The following is a 21,369-nucleotide window of genomic DNA, read 5'->3' as shown; positions in this document are numbered from 1 at the left end:
TAGGTGTACAAAAAGATTTGAAACACAACAAAAGATAAAGAAATTGTTCAAATGAATAATTGATTGAAAGACATGTGCGGACAAAACTAATTTCTTACTGCATTCGACTAGCTGGGAACTACTCTCATGGACATGTTGGTCCCGTAGCTGTAGTCTCATATTTTGTGAGTCAAGATGGAGCGGTTCCTGGGCCTGATCCTTCCTACGCTTTTCCTTTAGCAAGCCATAGAAACACTGTTCATTTGCAGCAGAGCACAACAGTTCGATTTATTCTGCAGAAGAACTTTGAAGCACAATTTTCGAAATCTGCCTTTTTTGGTAGTCCTGTATGTTTCGCCTTTTGATGGACACTATATTTTTGATGGGGTTAGAACTCTGTGCATTTTAACCCTGCTAACCAGGGATAAAGTGCTGGTGCTTCCCCTGTAAAAATGGTTGATTTGGCATATTCCTAATTGGTATATTTAACTTACTGATAAGTCCCTAATATATGGTACAAAATGTACCAAGGTCCTACAAGTTAAATGTCACGAATGGACTGCAGCACATAGTGTTCCATCAACTACAGTGACAGTGTAAAATATGGCATTGGGCCTACCATTGTAGTTTGACTATGGCAGTTTAAACACTGCAATTTAACCTGTAAAAATGAACCCTTTTGACAGGTCAAAACTTCTTCTTAAATTTTAATGTCACCCCTATGTAGGCATTGTGGCCCACAAAGTAGAGTACATGGTATTTAAAAGTAGGACATATAGAAATTTTCTGTTAACCTGTCCTTACAGTGACACCCAAAGGCTGTTTTTCACTGTGGCAGGCCTAACTGACCTATCCAGAAAACCAGAGTACAGATTAAAAACCCTAATACTGTATCTCAGGAATAGTTATTAAGTCTGATTTGAATAAATATTGAGGAAAAGTAACTTTTAGAAAGTTACCCTTTCCTCCCTGACATTCCTGTAGGCTAAATTTACATTTGCTGTCCCACTTCGGTAATTAGCATTTAAATGAGTGTGAAAACGGTGTTAAGTGCTTCCCTGAAGCAAACAATAGCCTGACCAGAATGGTCAGCGGTGGCTTCTCTGAACCGGACATATTATGCAAGATGGTACTGTGAGCATCCTTTTTGACATGACAGTGTCAAACCCTGCTTGAATTTCAAATCCTGCCTGACAGATATTCTACTCTCCAAGATTTGTAGAGTGCCTGGCTACTCCAGAGCTATTGGATTGGTTGGAGTAAGTGAGTTAAAAGTCTAAAAGATTTAGGGAAAGAGATAAGTTTTATGTTTTTTTTTAAACTCATGAAGTTGTCCTCCATTCTGAGACTGGTAGGCAGAGAGTTCCAAAGCTATGTTGCAAGGTACATAAAAGTCCTACTTTTGGCTCGTTAATTCTGGGGATAAAAAGCAGTTCAAGATTGTTTGATTTCAGGTTCCTATTGGCATGGTAGGAGTTGACCAGTTGCTGTAGGACAGTTGGGCCTGTGTTATGTTTTGCCTGGTGTAGAATGCATAGTGTCTTGAATTGTATTCTGCAACTTATAGCCAGCAAGTGAAGAGTTTTGAATGCAGCGCCAGCAGATTGTTTTTTCTGAATGCCTAACTGTATCCTGGCTGCGTTTTGAATAATCTGGAGTTTTTTTATTACTGATTTTGGGCTGCCTGAGTACAGCGAGTTGCCATAATCAAGGCAGAATAAAAATAGACCTTGAATCACGCTTCTGCGAGATTCTACTGGGAGCCATTTCAGGACCTTTCTCATGGCTCTAAAAAGGCCGAAATAGCTGGCAGCGACCTGGCATATGCTGGGGTTTTACACATAACACAGGATGCCCAAATCATTCTTGTGTATCCATTGTCTAGTTGCTGGAAAATCCAGCTTTTTTGACCAGACTTCTGTCTCTGGGTTTATTGGTCGTACAATGACTGTCCCAAACTAGATTCTGGTGTTAGATGTTGGAGGACACTTGGATTACTATTGTATAATCCCGACATACACCCCCGTGCACAGATTTAGTGTGGCTGAAGACATTTTTTAAATTTAAATTTTTTTAAATGTCAAAAGTAGGTACGGTTGGCCCTGGGACTGACGTTTACCCTATTGGTTAGGGCATGCCAAGGAGTTTGCCATGAGCTTGTGCCAGACATAAATGTGGCACCTCCAGACACCCACTTCAAAACGCTCCTGGGCCTGAGAAAGAACAGAAGTGGACTGAACCAGCTGTCTGTCACCTGAGGAGAGCCCTGAAGGACTCGACTTGCTGTCTCTTGTACCTAGGATAAAGAAGCGGACTCCAAGGATCATAAGACTTACCTCCTGTTCAAGCTACAGGGATACATCAAGCTATAAGAGGCTGTTCCTGCAACTGCTGTGCTGATCCGTGGCAACTGGAATTAGACTCAATCGTACTGTTGGCTTCTACCTGACACTCTGTGAGTCTCTAAGTGCCCCCCCTGAAGTCCTAGGGGATTACAAGTGTACCCCAGTCGTGGATTGGGACATAAAGGACTAAAGTCAGAAGGTAAAATCTTTGACAAGGACTGACCTGATTGGTGCATCTGACCTACGCTCCAGTGTTAAATTGCATTTAGTTTCCTTCCTACTGCAGCCATTGACTATCATTTTAGCTTTACGCTCCTTGGTGCTATTCCTACTTAAAACTTTACAAATTCATATCTCCCATTCCCCTTATTAGATTGTTATCATGTTGGTGTCATTTCATTTGATAAGTGTGACTCTATGTTTCTAACTGGGTTTAGGATTTTTATTGTTTGCATTTAAACTTTATTACTGTTTTGGTACTGCATAAATACTTTACACATTGTGTCTAAGTTAAACCTGTCTGCTTTGTTCCATTTCTACTAGGGAGATAGGCTCAGGTTTACTGACTTTAGTGATTCACCCTTACAAGGGTTGTGATTGTTCCTTGGGGTGGGTTGTCACCCACCCCAATTAATTATCCAATTTCTTACACAGAGTGTATGATGTGAATACAAGAGGGGCTTCCTAACAGAGGCTGGGATGGCCCATGGCCAACCGAAGTGCCTCCTCCTTTGGTATAGCTTGTTTTGGTGGTGATTCAAGAGGCAGATCTTAGTATCCATGATAAAATGTAGGCACCCCTTCTACTAGGATGGGGTGCAGGCAGAGGTCTTGAAGTTTACTTTAAAGCCTAGAGATTGCAGAAAGACAGTCATGTAGAAATGGACGCATAGAAGCAGGGAACACCAAGTCATCTGAGGGATATCTTGGATATAAAGAATTAGGCGGGCATCAGAGTCCTCAAAAAGGCCAAGTACAAATGGGCTTAGTAGCATCAGGAGGGGAGATGGCAAAAAGTGCCACATTGAGATGTTCCACAAGAATTTCAGGAACGTTTGGTGTTCACGGTGTGAAAGAGAATTATACAGTTGGCTTCAATTTGAGCATCCCGGAAGTTGTGACTCCCCTCTATCTTTAAGTGACAGATCTGGAAACAGATGTTCAAGGGACAGAAATTTATAATGGGCTAGTCTTTGAAAGCCTTGTGAATGATTAAGATCGAAATCACAAAACTCCCCTTTTGAAAGCGATTCCAAATGGTTGCTCCATTTCTCAATAACTCCTTCACCTTTTTATCCACAAGAAAGGATTCCTCTGTCAAGAAAGAGTTAGGAGCGTCAGCGCGATTTGAACAAGACCCGTGTGAACTCTCCGTGCTAACCCTGAATGGTTTGGAGCTTCAGGGGATCTACTGTGGTAAATTTCCACTTCTGAAGAAAGTGCATAATGTAGCCACCAACAGACAAATCGAGGCGTGACGGGAAGGGAAGAAAAATAAATATTGGTCTGGGATCCGGAGGTTGTGTGGAGAACTGAGATGGAGCCTCAGCTTTTTCCATTGCCACCTCCAGAATCTTGTTGTTTGGAACTAGTGGCTTCAGCCTCCGTCGGTGAAGATGCTCTTGGCTTCTGAGGCCAGTGAGGATTGATGTTGGATTGAAGATGGTCCAGTGAAGGCAGTATTATTGCTTGATGAAGGAATCGGCAAAGAAGTAGACAGGGCCATGTGAGTATAAGCAGAAGGTGATGTGTTTATGCTTCTTAGGTACTTTGCTAGAGTGTCGCACTGGTGGATGTGTCATCGCATCTTGCAACAACAGGCTTGAAGAAGCTGCACCCTTGGATGGTTATGAACAATTAGCCATGGGCTGAGATGTGGTCCAGAGTGTGCAATCGGTATAGATCGGACATTTTTGAGCTAAGCTTAACAGATACGCGACATATGCTCCAGGGCCCACTCAAGAGAAACTTCAAGCTTTCTATTGGAATCTGTCAACAATTCAATGACCCGACCACCGGACTCAGATATGGAGGAGGTGGGGGAGTTGGCTCATCCAAGAAGTACATAGCAGAGGGGAAAAAGTACAAAACTCCTGCCTACCCTGGCATAATAGAGCAAAGAACCCTAGAAGAAAGCAAAACTACCTTCGAATCCTGACACCTCGTTAAGGAATGACTAGAAGTGAGCTGTTTGGCTCCTACATGAATGAGATCACCACTAGAGAAATATTTATCTTCTTCTCTTTCCCTACAGGCCAGGCCTATGCTGCAATAGGAATTAGTTCTGCTGGGGGACTTTTTCCTCTTTCTGCCTCCCACCACATCACTGCTTCAGTTTCCTTCTAAAGCATTTTTTGCACCATATTCTAAAGCCTGCCTCTTTTTATTTTATTTTAGATCACCACCTGCCTAAGTCCCGATTGGCCTGGTAGGAGAGTTGTGTGCGGGCCTTTTTCTGGGAACAGGTCACTCCCCATGAGCGGGTATTATGCATACAGAGCAAGGCAGTGTGCATTGTAGTAGCAAGTGAGCGGGAGAAGCAAAAAGCAGTCATGCAGTGGTAGTGTAAGGCCATTGGAAGTCCAGTACTGAACAATGAAATTGTAAATAGAGTAGCATTAATCTGTGATAAGAGTAATGCAAGGTTGCAACATCACTGAAGGGCATGAAAGGAGAGCCCATTGAGGGAATAAAAAAGCATGATGGTGAAATACGGCATGTCCTCTACCAGCAAGGGAATACCAGAGGCGTGGGAAAATATAAGCAAGCACTGATAAACTATTAACAAATCTCTTGGATTTATCGCTTTGAGAGGAGCAATCAAGAGGCTGCAACTAAGGAGATTGTTCTTCCAATGTTGCGTCATAGCCTCCATTGATAATGTAGTACGTAGAAGGGGCGCAATTAAAAGAGAATACATGTCATGTGTGCCTCCTTGTCTTGCCATACATTTGTCATGGTTTCCACGGATAGTTGCGGCATTGCTAGTCACGTGATGTCACCTTCCAACTTTGGAAATGTGAGGTTTTTATTGGTCTCCTTTAAGGGTAAACGCAAACATGGAGTTCAGTTTACATGGGCCAGAAGTTAAATATGTGCTGAACAGTCTTTTTGCTTGAATATAATATTTGTGGGGAAGTGGCAATACTAGGCGGTAAGCACAAGATGCTTTGTAAATGATATTTACATGGTTGTAGGCCTAAATGTGAATCAGAACAGGGTGGCTCCAGGAACCTACCTAGTGGATGCCCTCACTGGCCATCCCATTCTGCATTAAGGACTCGCGGCCTTCCATCTTGCTCATTAACTGCATAAAGAGTACAGCTATTCAGCTGTGCTCGTCTTTCAAAAGACTCCACACCCAGCTAGCCACTACCCCAGAGACCTTAAACCTAATCATGATTGTACATTGGTGAGTGTTATTTATATTGGAAACGTTCGAGTAACTACAAACCTGCACCACAGTGTTTAGACTCAACCATCCACATAATCCATTCTTGAACTAAGCCTTAATGCATCCAATAATGAAAAACCGCAGCAAAGTTTATTCGGCAATAACATCATGTTACAATCCAGATTACAGTCCATTTAAACCGAGCATACCACTGATTCACCAAAGCAGACTTCTATTCATGACACTCATCTGGAGCAAACTGAGCAAGTTTAAGAGAGTCTTCAGTAACCTGCATAAACTAGTCATCTCCAGCTTTTATAAGACACACCTCACAGGCTTTCTTTTCTACCTGATCCCCGGGTTCCTCCACTGATCCTGGGCCTCTCACTGTAGCACTTTTCAAAACACCCTTTAACACTTCATGACTCTGACCCAATGTGCCTCTCATCATAAGCCAAACTCAATGCTACCGGTAGGAGATCTGCACTCGCGCTTTACTGGGATGTCTGTACACCAAGGTGCTCGCTGTCCGGGAGTATTTTCAAGGCTTGAAAGTCTTTAAGCCTTTGGGTTTGGCGTGCTCCTGACTTCGCATTTAACAAAACCACAATATTAAAAAAAAGATAAACGCCTGGCGACGTGGCTGTGAACACGCGTCTTGTTCTGGAGCGCGGGCATCAATGTTCTGAGTGAATGAGGACCTGGCAGCAGTGTGGAGATGGTCTCTATCAACAGGGCTCCAGCAAGGGCTTGAGCATTGGCAGAAACTTCAACGTAATACCACATAAGGGGGATTTCGAAAAGTCTGGTGTTTTTCTGTTGAGGTGAAGTGTTTTGGACAGTAAGAAAACTCCGATCCGTACAGAAAGTGCAGTTCTTGACTGGAACTTGTTCCTTCTATGTGTGTAGCTAACTGTATAGTTGTTGATGTAGTCATACTTAAGGTCAGCTCTGCTATTAACCTCATATGCGGGTCTCATTTCATTTAACTAAGATCTCTGAGCTCTCTACTGAGGAGTCTAAACACAGATCATAAATGTAGGAGGATTGACAAGTTTTGGGTAACATTTATATTTATTGATAATAGAGCATGATTAAGAGAAGGTCAGTTCCGAAATTCAAATTACTTTTTTATTGATCAATGGCATCGTAATTGTTTTATGTGGTGTATCATTTTATTATGTTTGTTAATCAGGTTTCATTTTAAAATTGAAATAGGTATGCATAGGAGTACAGTTGTTTCATTAGTTTGCCATTATTCTGCCCATGTACATAGAGTTTGTCCTAGGTTCTGAGGGCAGTACACTCTTTTTTCTATTTTTAATGGCAAGCTTCCAACTTCCTCATAGTTGGCTTTAATAGGGCCGGACCTTATATTAATCAAGACCTTGCATGTAGGGGTTCTAGAAAGAGTAATGATTTGCACGTTTGTGAAGAGCAGAGTATAATCTTTCATTGTCTTGCCTCCAGTGCTGCTTGCTTTTGAGGTCTTAATGTTTATATCTGAAAGAAACAATTAGTTATAGATTCCTTACCCTAGAATTACCCACAGGCGTCAGACTGGACCTGGAAAGTTTTTTCGTCAGCAGTACCTCAGCGCGTCAGAAGGTGGTGTCGGTCAGCTCCGCGTCCGTCGTTGGCTTCGTGGTCGCCGGGATGACTTAGCGGTAACTACTTAGACGCCGCCCTCGTGGTCTGACGTCAGTTCTTTCTTTTTCCGCGCCAGCCAGCGCAGATCCGGAGAGAGCGGTACCTCCAGTCACTTTTTGACTGAACTTTTTGAGCGACTTTTGTCAACATCTTTTTGAGTTTTAACGGCTCCTGGTTCACATAGGGATGCCCGGCTTCAAGGCTTGCGGTTCCTGTTCTCAACTGATGTCGGTTACGGATCTGCACTGCGTGTGCATCTTTTGCCTGGAGCGCGACCACGACCCCAAGTCGTGCTCCGACTGCCGGTCCATGGCTCTGAAGGCTTTGTGCGAGTGGTCCCGAAAGCTTCTTGAGCGCCGGCAGTCGGCACCGCGCCATTCGAGGTCCCGGTTACGAGGGAGGTCGAGGGACCGGTCGTGGAGCCATCATCACTCATCCTCGAAGTCTTTGCACGCTGGGTCAGGTAAGTCGAAGCACAAGAAGAAGTCAAAGAAGCATCGTGGCTCTTCGACTTCTCCCCGTCAATCGGCTGATGCTACGAGAGATGCGGGTGGTGCCCCTCCCGAGGCTCCGGGAGCGGAGCCAGAAGAGCCGACTCCGAGTTTCCCTCCCTTCCCGGGACCCGAAGCGACTCCTGCCCAGCTTCGTAAATTTTACGAGGCGATGCACGCCATCTTTGGGCAGCCCGAACCTGCTGGCGTACCTTCGGCACCCCGTGGACTTGGTTGGGAGGCCTAGGCCTTTTCTGCCGGCGGCTCCGACGCCGCAGGTCCCCCATGGATCCAGGCCTGGATCCGGATCGGCGCCTGTTGACCTTATTACGCCTCCACCAGCGCCGCTTCCTCCGGCACCGCTACCGCATTCAACGCTGGTCGTGCCCCGGACTGGCGTCGACCCCGGCCTCCATCCTGATGTGGACACGGAGCCGGACCGGCGTCGCCCGATGCCGGATGTGGTGCCAAGTGGGGTTTTTGAGCCTCTGTTCACTCCTGGGGTCCCTTTTAGACCAAATGGACACCCAGAGGATGAGGATGAGGAGGAGGACCAGGAGGGGTCAGGTGACCCTCTGACCGACCAGTTGGAATATGATCCGGACTGGAGCGAGGACCTGGGGGATGCCAGTGGTCTTGATACCTCCCCTGACCATGGCATTTTGTTTCCTCCTACCGAGGCTACGGAGGAGGGAGCGTCTTACGCAGTGGTTTTGCGTAGGGCGGCCGAAGCTCTCAACCTAGAGCTCCCTACAGTGGCGGTCAGGACTAACCTCCTGACAGAGGTGCTTCAACCGCAAGCGAGCTCTTCGGAGCCCCTGCTGCCGATCAATGAAGCCCTCACCGACGTCCTCTTGGGCACCTGGTCCAGGCCCAACACGGGGCTCCCGTGGTTAGGATGATTGCCCGACGCCACTGCCTGGCTCTGGGCGACCCCACTTTCCTCTCCCAACACCCCACCCCTGAGAGCTAGTTGGTCCAAGCCTCTACCTCCAAGAGCACAAGCAGACTATCTCCAGAAGGGTTGTTTTGTGTCTACTATTCTCTAGCGAAAAAGAAGCTCCAGTGGGGCTGCGCGCCCATTTCACCAGGGCGACGGCAGCCACTACTGCTTTGGGACGAGGAGTCCCTCTAAATTACATGCCAGGCAGCTATGTGGGCATTGTTGCACACGTTTACGAGACAATACTACCTCGACAGTCAAGTCCGGAGAGACTGCTTCTTTGGTAGTTCCGGTATCCAGGACTTTCTGGTGTGAACTTGGTTCGCAGACCCACCTCCGGGGTTGATATTGCTGGGGTATCTATTCTAAGGTAAGGAATCTATAACTAACCTATGTTTCTTACAGAAATATTATTACCGAAGCTAAGTAACTTGTTCTTCAGCTTTTCTACACTGTACTACAGTTTAGTGAGCACACTCTCCACCTGACTGCTATCAGCATAGGGGTAGAGTGGGTCTCATCTGTTCTATATTCACAGAGAGTATTTCTGTCTTCGTTTATAACACATTATGCAGGCAGTTGAGTGTGCCCTTTACTGGGCTGTTTGCCGCTATGGTAAGCCCAAACTGGTGCCAGGGCACCATCTAAATTGATGTCTGATACACCAAGACAGGAGAAAGACAGGAACTTAACATGTGCACAGTCCTACAGTTTATACCGGATTCTTTCTTTTTTTCTTTCCCTTCATTGTTCTTACACCTTCTCTATGTATATGTTTCTACACATGCCTATCTTTATCACTCAGTGTTTCTCTTTCTTTCTGTAACTGTTAAGTTTTCTTTTTAACTCTATCCTGTCTGACTATGCAAATTTCTGGATATGCAAATCTGTTTGTATTTCTGCTGTGCATCTGGTTATTTCATTCTCTCTTCGTGATGTTCACTTCCACACCTCTTATTTGTTTTTTTCAAGTTATTCCTCATTTTTATGTTTACTTCTCATGTCCATTTCTTTATATATGTAGTGTCATCTATGTCTTTCATTCTGTCCATTTTTGTTTGGACTAGTGAGTTTTTTGGCTGCCTGTCTTGCTTTACCGCTAACTGTTCTTCATGTCCTGATACCACAAAATAATTGTAACTAAAGATTCTATTGGTGATATTTGGAATCAGAGAGTACTGTGGCAGGCAGAAGCAAATTGACAAATGCATGACCTGCAATTACAGGTTGTAAAGTAGTCACTGAATAAAATCTGTGTCTTTTCAGATTGAAGAGTCGGTGCGCAGCATGGTGATGCGCTACGGTAGCCGACTGTGGAAACTACGTGTCCTACAGGCGGAGCTTAAGATCAACATTCGTTTGACACCCACAGGGAAGCAGATCCCAATACGTCTCTTCCTGACAAATGAATCCGGTTATTACTTGGATATCAGCCTGTACAAGGAGGTGACGGATTCCAGGACTGCACAGGTAGAGTGCTGGACTGACATGTTCTTCTGTCTATGGAGAGTTTGGTGGCTGCCTGTTTGCTTTGATGGTGCCTCTTAACCTATAGGCAAAGGTCCTTTTATGATAAAAGTATTTTCCCCATTTTTAAACATTTTAAATATTTGTCGGCAAGGATACGAAGGCACAAGGAGATAACATAGTTTGCGCTAGATTACACAATGTGGTTGGGTGGCAAAGGAGGCCTAAGAACTTGTCTTGTGGTTGTGTCTGACAACATACCCACTGGACTACCGCTTATCCTGCCTCTATCTTGGTAAACATTTTAGGAATTACACCCTCAAGGGAATGTGCTTTCTAGGTGGAAAGATGCAAATCCTTGGAACTTTTTGTAAGGTTTGTTCATTTTGTGTTGCATATGCCATAGATCATGTATCACTCAGTCTTCTAAGTACCCGTACTTATTGGTCCCAAAGCTGCTCATGAAGAAAGGTGAGGACAAAGTGAGAAGTTCGGCAAGCATAAGCTTATGAAGTTACTTTGGACCTAATTCATTACATGCGACGTATAGTCCAGTATATACGACAGTCGTAGAGATTCAGTTAATAACTTCCAGAAGCTTAATTCCAAAAGCGTCTAAGGCTTCATAGGGACCTTGATTGCGAACTCGTATACAACAAAATGCAGCAGATGTGTTTCATCACAAGGCAACTTTTTCAAGGTCAGCACAGGTTCATTATATGGATAAGGTATGCAGATGTATCCAATATTTCAGTTAGCATTGAAAAAAAGCTAGAGGTCCAATGGTAATTGGTCTAGAAACCTAGTAAACAGTGCTATAATCAAATATCCACAAGTCGTCCAAATGCCAGTTGACAAGTATACTGACAATGGTAGAGACCAACACACAGAAAGGAGGCTTATTAAGGCCCTATTTTCTGTTTACTTCTAAGCCCGCTTAATACTGTACTTTGTTTAGTTATTGCATATGGTGGGTGCAGATTACCTGTAATATTGCAGGACTTGTGGTCATTTGATTATAGCACTGTTTACTAGTTTTCTGGATCAATTACCATTGGGTGTCCAGCTTTTTCGCCAATACTTATGGAACTATTGCAAATCTGCATACCCTATCCATATAAAGAACCCGTGCTGAGCCTTAAAAAAAGACGCCTTGTGACGAAACACATGTCAGCTGCCTTTTATTGTATACCAGTTCGCTGTCAGGGTCCCTGTGAAACCTTGGGTGCCGTTAGGAATAAACTATGAACAGAATATCTACGACTGTTTTATATAGTGGACTATAAGTCATGTGTGCTTCGGTATCATTTGTTCTCTAGTGTGGGATTTTTAACCCTATGGCTCATGATCAACGTACACCCTATTGGTAGCAGGGTGTTGGATACCATGTGTGCACCATAATCATTTACTACAGATCACTATAAGCACTTGACCCTAAGTGAGCGAGGCTTTGGATATGCGATTAACTGTCCCAGCTACCAAAAAGTTGTACCTCATTTATTACATGTATTTCATATTAATTTTTAGTCTTAAATTTGACCTAATGTCTAAGGCGTGATTTAGATCTTAGCGGACGGGTTTCTCCGTCACAACGGTGATGGATATCTGTCCGCCAAAATATAAATCCCATTGTATCTTATGGGATTTACATTTCGGCGGATAGGAGATCCGTCATCGTTGTGATGGAGTAACCTGTCCACCAAGATCTAAATCAAGCCCTAAATCACTTCTGTATTCAAGAGCTAGAAGCTATGCTGGGATTGTTCTTCTTCTAAGCTCTCATCATTTTAGCAGCCAACGGAACCTTAGATCTCTCAGTGGGCCAATCGCAAGTAGCACTTGCACAATAATGGCGGAGTGGAAATGGGCAATCACAACTATTCTTTCCATGATGTATTACTCCTCTACTACCATGCTATTCCAAATTAATGACCCAGAAATAGGGATTATCATGTGTAATACAAAATGAACATTTTGGCCTGATTACCTATGCCTAGATTTTATGGCTGTGGTAATCCCAGCCAGAAAATGAATACTGCTTTACTCGTAATTGGGCCCAGTGTGGTAGAGCGGGGAAGTTATGATGAGTGCTGAGGTCACTGTCAGTACCAGAGACCACACCTCCTTCTTATTATACATCTGTACATAATCCACTTTATGTGGGTCAAAGCAGGTGCATGTGAATTCACAAACCCACATCCTGCCAACATTTATTCTTGTTTTGTTGGTGAACCTCAAAATGTTTCTCTCAAACTTGCAGTACTTACTCTTTTGACATACTGACATCCAGTTTCTACAGGCAGTGGGGAAAGTTGGTTGACTATTTGGTGGGAAAGAAACCCCAAACTGCAAACTCCTGCTGAATTCGACTCTATCCTGTGTAGAAATATGCAGTTTTCCAATAGCATGAATGTGTAGAATTATTCTAAGCAGGGGTCATTTTTTTATTTTTCATATGGTTTAGTTATATGAGATTTTTGTATATCACATCACACTCTGTTTGCACGGCCCCTAAGCACTATTTTAGTTGTGACGGTTTGTCCCAAAGCATGGACTTTTAAAGTTTAGATAGGATGATACGAGTGATTCAACTGTTTAAAAAACTAAATACATGTAGCAGATTAATAAAGTATATACAAATAAAAAGCAAAATGTTAAAAATTAAAATGTTTAACTATCAGTGAATATGAAGGAATTAGAAATCGGAGCCTGAACATTACGTTAGTAGCCTTAGCTTGATTCATAGGAGCAGGGCAAGTACAGCTGACATAATCTAGTATGAACGAATAGTGTCTCTGGAATTTAGCATGTCACTTAATTTTTTTTAAAATGAAGCTCCAACCTTCCCATTAAAATAAAACTTCTGATTCTGATGGATACTTCTACCTGCAGATTCCTCTCCTTTAGTATATCACAAGCGCCAGACAGGATCAGGAAATTTTACAGCAGTGCTTAGTGCACCGTTGGCTACCAATGTGAGGCTCAGCTTTGGCCTTGTTCTGCTTTGGAAGTGACGTAGCAAAGCCGCATTTAACTGCTATCCATTTGCGTCAATGTCAGTTCCTTTCTTTCCGCGTCTTTGAATGTGAATCCGGAGGTCTACTCCCTTTTTCGTCAGTTAGATGATCTTTCCAATCTGAAATCCAGTGTGCAAGGGAAGCATGTCCCCATCCAAGACCACAGGGTTCAAACTATGCTGTGACTGACAGATGTCAGTGATGTACCCTCACAAGGTGTGCCTCTGGTCTTAGGGCTCAGGACACAACTCCAGGTTGCATAAAGTATGTGCCCGCATTTTATCAAAGGCGTTCAAAGACGTGAAGCAAAACTGTACGTCTGATGGAGACTTCTTCCCGCAGATTGCTTACCTTAGATTTATCCACAGCCATCGGACTGGATCCGGAAACTTTTAGAGCAGTACCCATGTCTGTTGATTGATGGCATTGTTCGGCTCCGCGTAGTATCGTTGGCAACATCTGCACCAGAAGTGATGTGAGCAGTACCTATAAAGGTGCCACCTCGTTTCTTGACTTTCCTCAACAGATAGCAGTGATCCGGTATGAACTACCCATCAGTTACGTTTTGACAGTTTTTTTGCTAATTTTTGTTGAACCTTATTGAGGTAACTCCTGGTGTGTAGGTAGTTCACCTAAGATACCAGGCAGTTGTCTGTGACAGACGCTCACTTGGTGAGTTTGTAGTGTTTGAAGCAGGACCATGACTCCAGGGCCTGGTAGGACTGCCGCCCCATTCACCCCAAGGCACAGAGGGGGCGCTGGGCAGAGCGTTTTCCTTGTCAATGGCCTTGCTGCGCCACGCCTGCCTGAGTACAACTGTTTTTTCAGATGTCCAGTCTGGCCTCATGGACATTCCCTTCGATAACTCTCGCCTCTTTGGAGAGAAGACGGATTCCGCGCTGGAGCGCATTAAGGTCAGCAGAGCTAAGGCCAGGTCATATGGCTTTTCTGTGGCCCCTCGCAAATCCCAATCTACCTTCCACCCCTTTAATGGCCATGGAAGGGTTCTTCATCCACGCCATTACTCTCCAAACCACCACAGCCAACAGGCTTCCCAGCCTTTTTGTGGCTGAGGGTGCAGGTCCCACAGACAGTGTGGGACAGCTGGCCAGTGATCGAGTCAGTCCACCACTCCTCAGTCAGTCGCTGCCTCGGAGCATCTTTAGTTTGCCCTCTGACCATCACATGCTGCCATGACATCGCCTGCACCACTGGCGGTCAGTGACATCAGGCCTCTGAGTTCTCCAGATCGACCAAATGGGCTACTTCCTCTCCTTTGTGACTACCCCATTACAAACGCAGCCCAGGTATGATTGGCTGACAGAGGACCATCTCTCCTTGCTCCATTAGGACGTGCAGGCTCTCTTGGCCAAGGGAGCAATAGAGAGGATGCCTGCATCCGAAGTAGGTTGTGGTTGTTATTCCTGCTACATTCTGGTGACAAAGAAGGACGGAGGACTTCGTCCTAACCTAGGTCTGCAACTTCTCAATCTTTTCTTCAGGAAAGAGAAATTCAAAATGTTGATGCCCGCCCAAGTCCTGTCTGCCCTCGACCCGAGAGGCTGGATGCTAGCGTTGGACATGCAGGACGCATATTTCCACATCCCCGTCCTGCTTGCCTACATACGTTACCTGCGGTTCACGGTGGCACAAGAGCACTTTCAGTTCCCCGTGCTCCCTTTTGGCCTTACTAGTTCCCCTCGGGTGTTCAAGAAAGGGATGACTTTGGTTGCAGCTCATCTGCGGAGGTCAGGGATTCCAGTATCCCCCTACCTCAGCGACTGGCTGTTGAAGGCAGGCTCACCCCAGGCAGTCGTCTTCCCACCTTCAGACTACGACAAAACTCTTGCATTCGCTTGGGTTCACTATCAACGTGCTTAAGTAACACCTGACTCCGTCTCAGATGCTCCTTTTCATCAGAGCCATTCTAGACACAGTGGAGTTTTGGACCTATTATCCCAAGCAGCATGTCCAGGATATTCAGGCTATGATTCCAATGTTTCAGCCTCTACCCTGTATTTCGGTGAGACTGACTCTCAGGCTGTTGGGCTTCATGGCCTCCTGCATCTTGCTGGTTACTCATGCCCGTTGGCATAGGCAAGCTTTGCAGTGGGACCTGAAGTCACAGTGGGCACAGCATCAGGGAAATCTCTCCAATGTGGTCCAGAGCTTGAAGGGGACTGCAAAAGATCTGAAGTTGTGGCTAATGAATCATGATTGGGTCAGTGGAAGACCCTTCTCCCATCCCCAACTGGAGCTGACTTTAGAAACAGGTGCATCATTCCTGGACTGGGGCGACCATCTGGAAAGGTGAAGATCAGAGGACTCTGGTCTCCGACGGAGTCTGAGCTCCATATCACCCTTTTGGAGCTTTGGGAGATTCGCTTGGCACTGAAAGCCTTTGTTTCCTTCGATCAAGGGAAGACTGATCCAGGTGTTCATGGATAACACCACCACCATGTGGTATTGCAACAAAAAGGGTGGGGTCGTGGAATGTCTGATAAGAGGCCCTGCGTCTCTGTTCATGGCTAGAACGTCAGGACGCTTCCCTGGGCGTTCAACATCTGGCGGTCTCTCTGAATGCCAGAGTGGACAAACTCTGCCGCAGAAACCTGGTGGATCACAAATACCGTCTCCATCCAGAAGTGGTGCAAGGTCTCTTTCAGCAGTGGGGAGAGCCTTGGTTAGATCTGTTCACCACCGCCAAGAACACGCACTCATTTTGTGCACTGGAGTTTTCCCAGGTGGCTGTCGCTCGGAGACTCTTTTCGTTCCAATGGGAGCTTGCCCTCCAGTATATCTCTCCACCACTACCACTCCTGCCTCAAGAAGGCTCAGAATGACCGGGCACAGAGCGTCTGGTTTCCCGAGCTGTTGAGCATGACGATCAGACCTCCAGTCAGGCTACCTCTTTGAGAGGATCGCCTGTCACAGCAACAGTGGAGGGTTCTGTACCTGAACCTGTGCACTCTCCATCTTCATGCATGGAAATTGAGCAGCCACAGTTGACAGCTTTTGACCTTCCTCCCGAAGTCTGTAACTTTAATCTGGCAGCCAGGCATCCCTCCACCAAGACGGTATACACCTGCTGTTGGGACAAGTTTGTGTCATGGTATGCTTTCTGCAACATTGACCATCTTTCTGCATTCCTATTGCAAGTTCTTTTGCTTGCATCATCCTTGGCCCAACAGAGCTCTGCTCTGGACACGGTTACGAGATACCTTTCTGCCATCGCAACATTTTTGCAGTTACCGGACCAACCCTCTTTCTTTAAGTCACCCATAGTGGCAAGATTTCTTAAAGGCCTGCAACATATGTTTCCCCCTACGCTGTTCATAATGCCTCAGTGTGACCTTAACTTGGTTCTCACTTTTCTCATGTGTACACCATACGAGCCTCTTCGCAGCTGTTCTCCTAGCATTTTGACCTTGAAAACTGCCTTCTTAGTGGGCATAACATCGACCAAGAGGGTCAGCAAATTAGAGGCACTCATGGTGCACCTCCTTACATCTCTTGCTATCTAGACAAGCTGGTTCTCTGGAAACGAGCCTCCTTCCTTCCGAAGGTTGTGACTCCCTTCCCTGTGGGCCAAAGCAGCCCACTTTATTTACTCTACTTCATCCCTCCAAAGCGGAGGAGAGACTCCACCGCCTGGATCCAAAGAGGGCGTTATCGTTCTATCTTGACCGCACAAGAGAATTCTGGGTGGAGGATCAACTCTTCGTGGACGACATGGGAGCAAAAAAAGGGAAGGCAGTTCAAAAGAGAACCATCTTGTGATGGATTGTCCTGTGCATTAAGGTTTGCTACACATTGGCCAAGATGCAGCCCAGAGGGCCTTTCGGGTTCACTCTACGCGAGCTCAGTCTGCGACCACTGCTTTAGTGCGTGCGGTGTTTCAGTCCTGGACATCTGCCAGGTAGTACATGGGCGTCACTGCACACATTCACCAAACACTGCTGCCTGGACAGTCATGCCTGCCGTGATGGGCACTTCGCCTGTGTGGTCCTGTAAGACTTTGTAATGTAAATTAGTTTTGAAGTCCCACCTCTCGGGAGGTTTTGCTTGGGTATCTATTCTGAGGTAAGAAATCTGTGACTAGAAGTCTCTACTAGATGAACATGTAGCTCACCTTCAGTAACTCCTTATCTGATAGAGGCTCTTATCTAGCTGCAGATTCCTTACTGACCCTCCTATCTTCCCCTCTGTGCAAAACAATTACGGTGCAGGGAACACCCTTTCATGGCCCTTAGTTTGTCGCACCAGTGGTCAGTGCTCATTGTAGCTCTGCACTCCTGGCGTGGAAAGTCATGAAAGTAACTGACGTCAGCACGCCCAGGTGGCGCCTAAATAGGAACTGCGCACATCATTTCCGGCGCGGACGATGCCACGGAGGCTGACCGACGCCACATACCGGAGTGCAGGGGTCCAGTCGAATGCCTGGGGATGATTCTAAAGAACCTGCAATTAGATAGTCTCTACCAGATAAGGTGTTACTGAAGGTAAGCAACTTGTTTGTCACTGAACATTGAAAGAAGCCATGAAAGTCCTGCTCCCGCTCTAAATTAAGGGTGCAGACTATTTGCTCTCTCAAGGCCAATCCAGCAAGAGAACCTCTTCGCAGTCAAGGACATCTGTAAGTAGAAGTTCAAGTCAAAGTGGAAACACAAGAGGATAAAGTGGAGCTTAAACTCATCTCAGCACTTTCAACCTAAAGAGAAGTTGCAAGGGCATCAAAGTGCCACTTGTTCTCGGTCCAACGTGAACAGCAGCGGGGGTGTATCTTATACCAACCCCCAGTGTCCGACTCTAAGCCGAATCTTCCTTGACCCTAACTGAGGCCATTCTGACTCCACTCCAGCGCGACCAGTTCACACACAATCTGATTTAGACAAAGCCCTCCTTCTACCACAGAGCTGTCCTCATTTGTTCCATCAGATTTTCGGTTCTGACTCTGACCAGAGTTTGCTGTCACTTGGAAATTACAGTGGGGATCATGGGGATGACTTACCACCATGTTATGATGATGAACCTTTGTATATATTTTTGCATTTTGTCAATGTTCTTGATACCTCCCCTGATACAGGGTTGATTTCCTCCTAGCAACTCTGATTTTCTTATTCGTTCTCCTGAAAGTTTGGTTGTCCAAGCCTCCACCAGCAAGGTGAATCCTAATTCTTTCCCCATGACGCCCCTGAGAAGGAGTCGAAAAGGTTTGAGGCATTTGGGAAACATTTGTTCTCTTCAGCCAGTCTAGCTTGAGATCAGTCTTTGCCAGTTGCCTCCTGGGCTATTTATGTACACACCTTCTGAGATATGGTCAGCAAGGTTTTGTCAGCAGTCCTGTACGAGTTTAGGGCCTCCATGGCTGAAACCATTCAAGATGGTATTTATGTTTTTTGACATTTCCGTCTGTATTTATCCATATTTATTTTTTGTCAACTTTATCTGTATGTATCCATATTTATTATGGGTTTTGAGAGAAAAATAAACCTGACACTGGTATATTTCCCCATTTATTTAACCAATAAATATGCAGTCATGCTTGAATGCCTGCCAGGTTTCAGTGATATGAAAACCCGCAGACGATAAATTAATGCACAACAGATAGCGGCTCTCATTTTAGGTCGAGCATTCAAGATCTCTTGTATATACTTGTCTTGTTACTTTGCACCTGAATATCGATTATTAAACCTGTGCTCAATTTTGCTGCTATTTTTATCATTGTTCTAAAACGCTGCTGCTATTATTTTTTAACATTGCACCACCTGTATCTTGAATTTGATTGTGTTGGGGGGTTTGCGGGAATTGAACCCGGAGCAGGGAGTTTTTAAATGCTGACATGAAGCGCCACTATCTTGACGGGTGAGCGCTCCAGTTGTTCACCTCTGGGAAATACAAGGCGGGCGCTGCGCGAACGCAGTTGGTCTCACGTTAGCTCTGTTACTTGGGCTGTTGCTCGGTCCTCCGCTTGGGTGACTTGCTGCTCTGCCGCTTTTAGTATTCAATCCTTTTGTCTTGTTACTTTGCACCTGAATATCAATTTTTAAACGTGTGCTCAATTTTGCTGCTATTTTTATCATTGTGCTAAAATGTTGCTGCTATCATTTTTTTAACATTGCGCCACCTGTATCTTGAATTTGATTTTGTTGGAGGGAGTGCTGGAATTTAACCCGGAGCAGGGAGTTTTTAAATGCTGACACAGAGCGCCACCATCTTGACGGTGAATGCTCCAGTTGTTCAACTCTGGAAAAATATATAAGGCGGGGCGCAGCGCGGACGTGCAGCAGACACGCGCAGTGGGCGTGTCGCTGGTGCACCAAAGGCGCGCCAAAGGCAAGCCCGTCTGCATCCCAGAGGCGGCCAGCGCCGGCCAAGCTGCCGGTTTTCCTCCTCACCAAGAGCAGCACTTAACTTATAGCAGAGCAAGGTTACTTGATATCGGCAAGAACGTGAGCTGCCATTTCTGCTCTGCTTTGAATTCTGCTGGCACCATTTCAACGTTCACATACTGCAACTGGGTGGCCTCTAACTCCAACGGTGAAATTAATTCTGGGAGGGAGGATAAGAGTACCAGGGCTCTTCGAATAGGTGCCCGGACTAGGAATGACGGCTATCTAAAGGCATTGTTACTCAATACCAGCTCCTTAAAAAAACATGAATTGCATGTCTTTGACCTGCTGCAAGAATCTAATCCGGATATAATGTTTCTAACAGAAAGATGGCTCACTGAGGCCTAAAACCCTACTATTGTGAGCACTATCCCCTCTGGGTATCAGATCCTAAGGAGGGATCATGCGGTGGAAAAGAGTGGCGAAGTCGAGATTATTTTTAAAAAGGATATTTCAAGTACCATAGTTCCTACAGGAGAGTTCGACGGGGCGGAATGCCTAGGCTTCCATTTTGTACTCTCTGCACAGCAATCCTTTGTTGGAGCCTTAATCTATAGACCCCCTGGCCCTGCCGGGAAGTTCCTTGAGTCCATTAGTGACTCAATTTCACCCATAGTCTCCAAATATGAGCACTTCCTGGTATTGGGTGACTTCAATATTCATATGGACAAACCAGATTAAAACACATCTGTTTGCCCCTGCTATCTGATTTCTCTTTTCTTGGCCTTGACCTGTTGTGTTGTGTACCTGATCAGGCGCCAGGACGCCCCTTCGCTGGGGCAGCTGTGCGCCTAATAAAAGTGAATAACATAACATAACAGATGAGCCGTAGTCCATCACACTGCGGGAGTCGCTGGCCATTTTCAATGTGTTCACTTTTGTCCATCACCACACCCATGATAAGGGACACACACTCGATCAGATTTTTTCTAATACAGAGATCGAAAAAGACGTGCCTCACCCTCTAGTAGGGTTGGATCACCACTTGTTAGGTTTTAGGGTGTGTAAATTGATAAGATGCCCTCAATCCTACAGGAAGTCTCGTCCCACCACTTCCAGACCTTTCCATCGAATTACCCCCGTAGCCCTGAGAGAAACGCTTATTCACTACCAGCTAACCCTCAGCGGCAACCTTGAGAGTGATGCACTCTGTTTGGAGAACTGGCTCCAGCAACGCTCCTTGGCGCTTGCACCTTCTTCCTCACTCCCCTCTAAATCTGCTAGAATTTCGGCCCCATGGTTTGATGAAGCTCTCAGGAAGAGCAAAAGCGCTTGCAAACGACTGTTGTTTGCATATTGCTGCATATTTACCCAGCCACTGCCGTGAGGGAAACGGCCAGCAAGGGGGACCATCAGCACCTCTCCCACACTCTGCAATCCGCCGTGAGGGGAACGGCCAGACTACACATCCCATCAGCCCTTTGCTCACCCCAGGCGCATGCCATTGATGACAGCAGGCAGCGCCGGGGGAGCATAAAGCCACTCGTTATTCCCCGCAGCGCGGGACGCGCGCGGGCGAAGCCCGGGCCAAGGGCGGGCCCGTTTGTGCCCGTTAGAGACCGGTAGGAGGACGGGACGGGGCACCCCTCTGTGGTGTGCTCGACAAGGTTAGTACCTCACAGTTGGGAATTGTTGGTGATTAAGGGCGTGGTTTAACATCGGGCTATTCCTCGTAACGATATCTGTATATT

General features: G+C 45.8%; 1 protein-coding gene across 5 annotated transcripts in view; it reads left to right on the top strand.

The window, feature by feature from the left end:
- ACACA (acetyl-CoA carboxylase alpha) overlaps positions 1 to 21,369 on the top strand; it is a 938,215-nt gene that overhangs the window by 480,527 nt on the left and 436,319 nt on the right. For all 5 annotated transcript variants that reach the window (XM_085649480.1, XM_085649478.1, XM_085649479.1 and 2 more), the window contains one exon: positions 10,069 to 10,272. In XM_085649480.1, coding sequence (XP_085505606.1) covers positions 10,069 to 10,272 — 204 coding nt within the window. The remainder of the gene's footprint in view (positions 1 to 10,068; positions 10,273 to 21,369) is intronic.

The sequence above is a fragment of the Triturus cristatus genome, chromosome 3_2, assembly GCF_964204655.1.
Source record: "Triturus cristatus chromosome 3_2, aTriCri1.1, whole genome shotgun sequence".
In the NCBI taxonomy this organism is placed as follows: domain Eukaryota; kingdom Metazoa; phylum Chordata; class Amphibia; order Caudata; family Salamandridae; genus Triturus; species Triturus cristatus.
This window is presented reverse-complemented; position numbering and strand designations above follow the sequence as displayed.